Raw genomic sequence first — 4,934 nt, 5'->3', positions numbered from 1 at the left:
GCTTACAGTGAGAGAAAACAAAAAAAGGAGAGAGCTTGTGAATCCACCAAGGATCGTGAACAGCTCTGAAGAAGCTAACTTCCCTCTGTAAATTTCTTGAAGCGATAGGATCACTGTAAACACAAGAACAGACCCAAGCATCGATGATCCAGCTCCTGCCATGGTTCTAAATCCCCCAACCAAACAATCAAAATTAAGACCGTCACAACAGACACACACTACTAATGCTCTTGATCGCAAATCAAGACAAATTAAAGCTTCATTCGAAGAATGTGATGTGTTACCTTGAAAAAACCCTAAATAGATCTTCTCTTCTCGCTCGACACTGCCACAGTTCCACTTCGAAGATCGGCAAATTAGCTTACCAAAGGAAGGAGATCGAGAAGAGATACAAGAATTGGTAAATTGGGACTCGCATTGACCAAAAAATACATGTCTATAATCAATATTACATATATACCCTTGCCGTACCAAACGCCGTCGTTTCTTCGAAACCAAACGACGTAGTATGTTACGTAACACTATGAATTTGGTAAATTCCCCGGTTTAATAACTCGTCTTCGCAAACCAGAACAGAGCATTGTATGTACCGCGGGTTTGAGATTTTGATTCTCATAAATTCTCCGGATATGTAGTCGATGCGGCTTTTCATTCCCCGGATAAATTCCCCGCATCGACTACATAGACGGCTTTTCAGGTCTTCAAGGAGATGTCTCAGAAGAGTTGCCTTAGAAATGAGGTTTTCCTACACTCAACTGATATATGGTCTTTGTGAAGCAAAGAGGATCGATGAAGCTTTGAGCTTGTTGGTGAAAATGAAAGATGACAATTGTTGTCCTATTGTTCGTACATACAATGTGCTTATAAATGCTTTGTGTGGAACATGGCGTAAATCAGAAGCGTTGAGTTTGTTTAAGCAAATGTCAGAAAGTTGCATTAAGCCTGATGTGTGTATGTATACTGTGCTAATTCAGAGCTTTTGTAGTGGAGATAAGCTCGATGAAGCAAGTGGGTTACTAGATCATATGCTGGAATTTGGGTTGACGCCAAATGTTATTACATACAATGCATTGATTAAAGGGTTTTGTAAGAAGAATGTGCACATAGCAATGGGACTTCTTAGTAAGATGCAAGAGCAAAATTTGGTGCAAGACCTGATTACTTATAATACATTGATTGCTGGACAGTGTAGCTCTGGTAATTTAGACAGTGCATATAGATTGCTTAGTTCGATGCAAGAAAAAGGATTGGTTCCAAACCACCATACATACAGTAGTTTTATAGATTATCTATGTAAAAATGAGTGGATGGAAGAAGCGCGTGGCCTGTTTGATTCCCTCACTCGTAAAGGCATAGACGCAGACGTCGTCATGTAAACTGCTTTGATCAATGGGTATTGCAAGGCTGGGAAACTAGATGATGCTAAAATGTTGTTTGATAGTTGCGTGCCAGATTTGTATACATATAATGCCTTGATACACGGGTTATGTGGTAATGGGAAATTAAAAGAAGCCTTGTTACTGAAGGTAAAGATGGAGAAGTTAAGGCTACAACCTACACAAAGTACATACACGACGTTTATTGCAAGAATGCTTAAAGCAGGGGACTTTTCTGAAGCTGATAAATGTTTTAATGTTATGTTGTCTTCGGGACAAAAGCATGATGCTCAGAGTTATGGATCATTTATCTCGGCGTATTGTAGTGCTGGGAGATTGCAAGAAGCTGAAGAGATGATGGTGAAAATAAGGGGAGAGGGTGTTACTCCGGATGAGTTCACTTATACCTCAATGGTTAATGCTTATGGATCTCTAGGGCTAACTTATTCTGCATTTGATGTCCTGAAGCGCATGTTGGATACTGGCTGTGAACCTTCTCACCGTACATATATGTCTCTGATCAAACACTTGTTCAAGAAGAAACGCATAACAGAGAAGTGTGGTGGAACAGGAAGTTACTTGGAGTCCACGGATATTATGTGGGAGATGATGGAGTTTGATAGCATTGTCGAACTTTTTGAGAAAATGGTAGAGCATGGGTGTAACCCTGATGCCAAATGCTATGAGAAGCTTTTATTAGGGATATGTGAAGTTGGAAATTTAGAGATAGCAAAAAGATTGTTAAATCGGATGGAAAGAATTAGGAATATCTCCAAGTGAGAAAATTTGCGATGGTCTTCTTAGATGTTACTACAAGCTGCAAAAGTATGAGGAAGCTGCAAAGGTTGTAGAAGATATCATATGCAATGGTCACTCACCACAACTAGAGTTTTGAAAAATGTTGATTTGCAAGCTGTATGAAGAAGGAGATCAAAAAGAGAGAGGCAAATCGGTTTTCAAAAAACTGATTCGATGTGGATTATATTGTGATGATGAAATCGCTTGGAAAATCCTCATCGACGGTATGCTTAGACAAGGCTTTGGAGAGGGGTTTCGTGAACTGTTTCAAGTAATGGAAAAAAGTGGCTGCTGATATGTTACGGTTTTGACTCACTTTGACCCCGTTTATTTGATAGTTTTGTAGTTGTTTGAGTCCTTTTCAGGTTATAATAAGAGGCTAGGAAACTAAAAGCAAGGATTGGAACAGCAGGAGCAATCGGAGCAGAAAGGAGTTGAATTGGAGCAGAAAAGCTGATTTTAGACCCAGGAGCACATGCTCCCGATTTCCGAGCACATGCTCCCAACTCTACGGTTTCATGACGACACGTGGCAAGCATCTAGGCGCCGATTCCCTGCCTAATTCCCCTTATTTTAGGCGATCCTTTGTGAGAGAAAGAGGGCTGAGATCGCTTTTTAATAGGGAGATTTGAATTTGGAATCTTTCCTTATTTTTCTCTACTTGTATGCTATTTAACTTAGGGTTTTTAGGGGAGAGGATATACCTTTTTCTTTGGGTTTTTGAGCGACGTTTTTGTGAGAGGAAGAAGAGCGGCTACCTTGTGAAGCATTCTCTGAACCCTTTTTATTTTTATGTCATTGAATTTCTCATCTTTTGCTATGATTCATTTCTCTATGTCTGAGTAGTTTTCTTTGCTAGATTAGGGGTTTCAAAAGGGGTTTCATGGGTTAGCAACATAACACAAATAGGGCTTTATATAATCGATTGTCTTCACTATTGTTAGACTTAATGCTTAGGTTGATTTGATCACCCAATCTATGATTCTAGGTTTATCTATTCATCAAAAGTGTAATAGGTTGCTAGAAAAGACATTAGTGGGCAAATTATCCTAGACCTGCGAAAGTTGATGTGTAGGTGATTTGTGAACTTATCATTCCTGTTCTTTAATGCTTGTCTGCGATTCTGGGCTCAAACGACAGTTTAGGGTTTATGGACCGCCGAGCATGTGCTCCGGATGTCTGAGCACGTGCTCCGCGTTTCCGCACAGAATCGATCAGATAGAGTTATTGATACCACGACAGTGGATCAGTTTATATTTATGTTTGAGTTCTAGACTGGTACTTAATCTATGCCCTGAATAGTTGTTTAGTTGCTGTCTCTGAAATTCCCGAGAATTACCCCTGATCTAGTGTTTTGCTTATTGCCTTTTTATACCGTTTTAATCGCGTTACTGTTACCAAACAAACCCAACTTTGAATTGTCTTAGCTTGAAATTGAACCAATAGAACCATAGAGTAAAACTTGGTCTTCGTGGGATTCGACCCCTAAGTACTATTTCTTTGCTGTGCACTTGCAGTAGGAAAATAGGGTTTAAAACTCTATGTATCAGCTGCAAATTTAGCTATCAGACAATATCAATGCTTATAGAAGGGCTTAAAGGGAAAGACTTGATTTGTATATGTTATTAAATTACTCTGGTCACTTTGATTGGTTATAGATTCTAAATTGGGGACGTGATGTAATATCTTATATAATCCTTTGAGGTTCAGTCAACTTGGTATTCCCATTAATTAATATAAGCCCTTTCTTTAAATACTCAAAGTTAAAAAAACTTAAAAAGCAGAGAGACGCGCGAGTGGCGGTGTGAAAGGTCTGTTTCGAGGCATGAACGCTCGAATGGCCGACCTTTTAGTCGGGCCCAAAACGTGTGAAATGGTGGGCGGTTATTGGTTTTGAGTTGGAAGCCCATATCAAATCCTAATTTAACAAGTTCACTATACATTATATGAAAATAAGAACTTTTTTTTAATATCTTATCGATTGCTGGCCTCCCTACTAGCGAAGGTCTCTTTATCATCCTTCCCAATCACTTGCGTCTACCCTTTAGCTACGATCCTGATTTGTTGAACACTCTACAAATCACCCATTCCTCCTGTGTTTTCACACCCAAAAAAAAAATGTTATTATTACACACTTTAATATTTCTTCCGTTTCAAAATATAAGATGTTTTGAGTGAAAGCACGCAAATTAAGAAATCATCACTTTAAAAAAGTTCAACCAATCATAAACAAGACTGCATAAAATAAATAATAAAAAAATAGAAAAGTAATCTTAAAGTTACTTAAAAAGTTGAAAACATCTTATATTATGAAACAAAGAAAAACCTCTAAAATATCATATATTATGAAACGGAAAGAGTATTATTTATAAGTACATATATATATGTAGATAATTATGACTAACGTGAAGATGGGTGAAAGAAATTATTTAAAAGATAGTTTGACTTTTAATCTGATTATGCAGTTAAATTAATTTTGCAATAAATTGCATTTGAAGTTGGGTCCTCCGCGTCCATGGAAAGCCAAGAATCGTAGACCATGACGTGTTATATGGTTCTATGTACATTGATTCTGTGCCCATGCGTATGCACTAATAAAAAAATATAGATGTAATTAGACAATGTATAACCTTCTATCATTGTATTTGTACAAATAATTCCTTCAAAAAGATATAGAATTCAAGTCAAAAACAGTCATTTTACAAACTGATAGAACTAACTGCGGTTAGATTGGAATGAATCTCAAATTGCGTATTACTA

General features: G+C 37.7%; 2 protein-coding genes across 2 annotated transcripts in view; one reads left to right on the top strand and one right to left on the bottom strand.

Annotated features, from left to right (window-relative positions):
• LOC104751630 (keratinocyte-associated protein 2-like) overlaps positions 1-399 on the bottom strand; it is a 4,079-nt gene extending 3,680 nt beyond the window's left edge. The window contains exons 1-2 of the mRNA XM_010473625.2: positions 285-399; positions 7-166 (exon numbers count right to left, since the gene is read on the bottom strand). Of these exons, the coding sequence (XP_010471927.1) occupies positions 7-162 (156 nt within the window). The 5' untranslated portion in view covers positions 163-166; positions 285-399. The remainder of the gene's footprint in view (positions 1-6; positions 167-284) is intronic.
• LOC109129539 (pentatricopeptide repeat-containing protein At5g65560-like) lies at positions 735-2,156 on the top strand. The gene is made up of 2 exons (XM_019237820.1): positions 735-1,372; positions 1,442-2,156. Exons 1-2 carry the CDS (start codon positions 735-737, stop codon positions 2,154-2,156), a joined length of 1,353 nt encoding a protein of 450 aa, XP_019093365.1.

Source organism: Camelina sativa, chromosome 16 (genome assembly GCF_000633955.1).
Source record: "Camelina sativa cultivar DH55 chromosome 16, Cs, whole genome shotgun sequence".
In the NCBI taxonomy this organism is placed as follows: domain Eukaryota; kingdom Viridiplantae; phylum Streptophyta; class Magnoliopsida; order Brassicales; family Brassicaceae; genus Camelina; species Camelina sativa.
The sequence above is the reverse complement of the archived record's forward strand: the minus strand, read 5'-3'. Positions and strand labels throughout refer to the sequence as shown.

Coding starts and splice junctions, on each gene's coding strand:
- LOC109129539 (XM_019237820.1), top strand. CDS start 735: ATGAGGTTTTCCTACACTCAACTGATATATGGTCTTTGTGAAGCAAAG. Junction 1,373..1,441: donor ATAGACGCAGACGTCGTCAT/GTAAACTGCTTT, acceptor GTTGTTTGATAG/TTGCGTGCCAGATTTGTATA.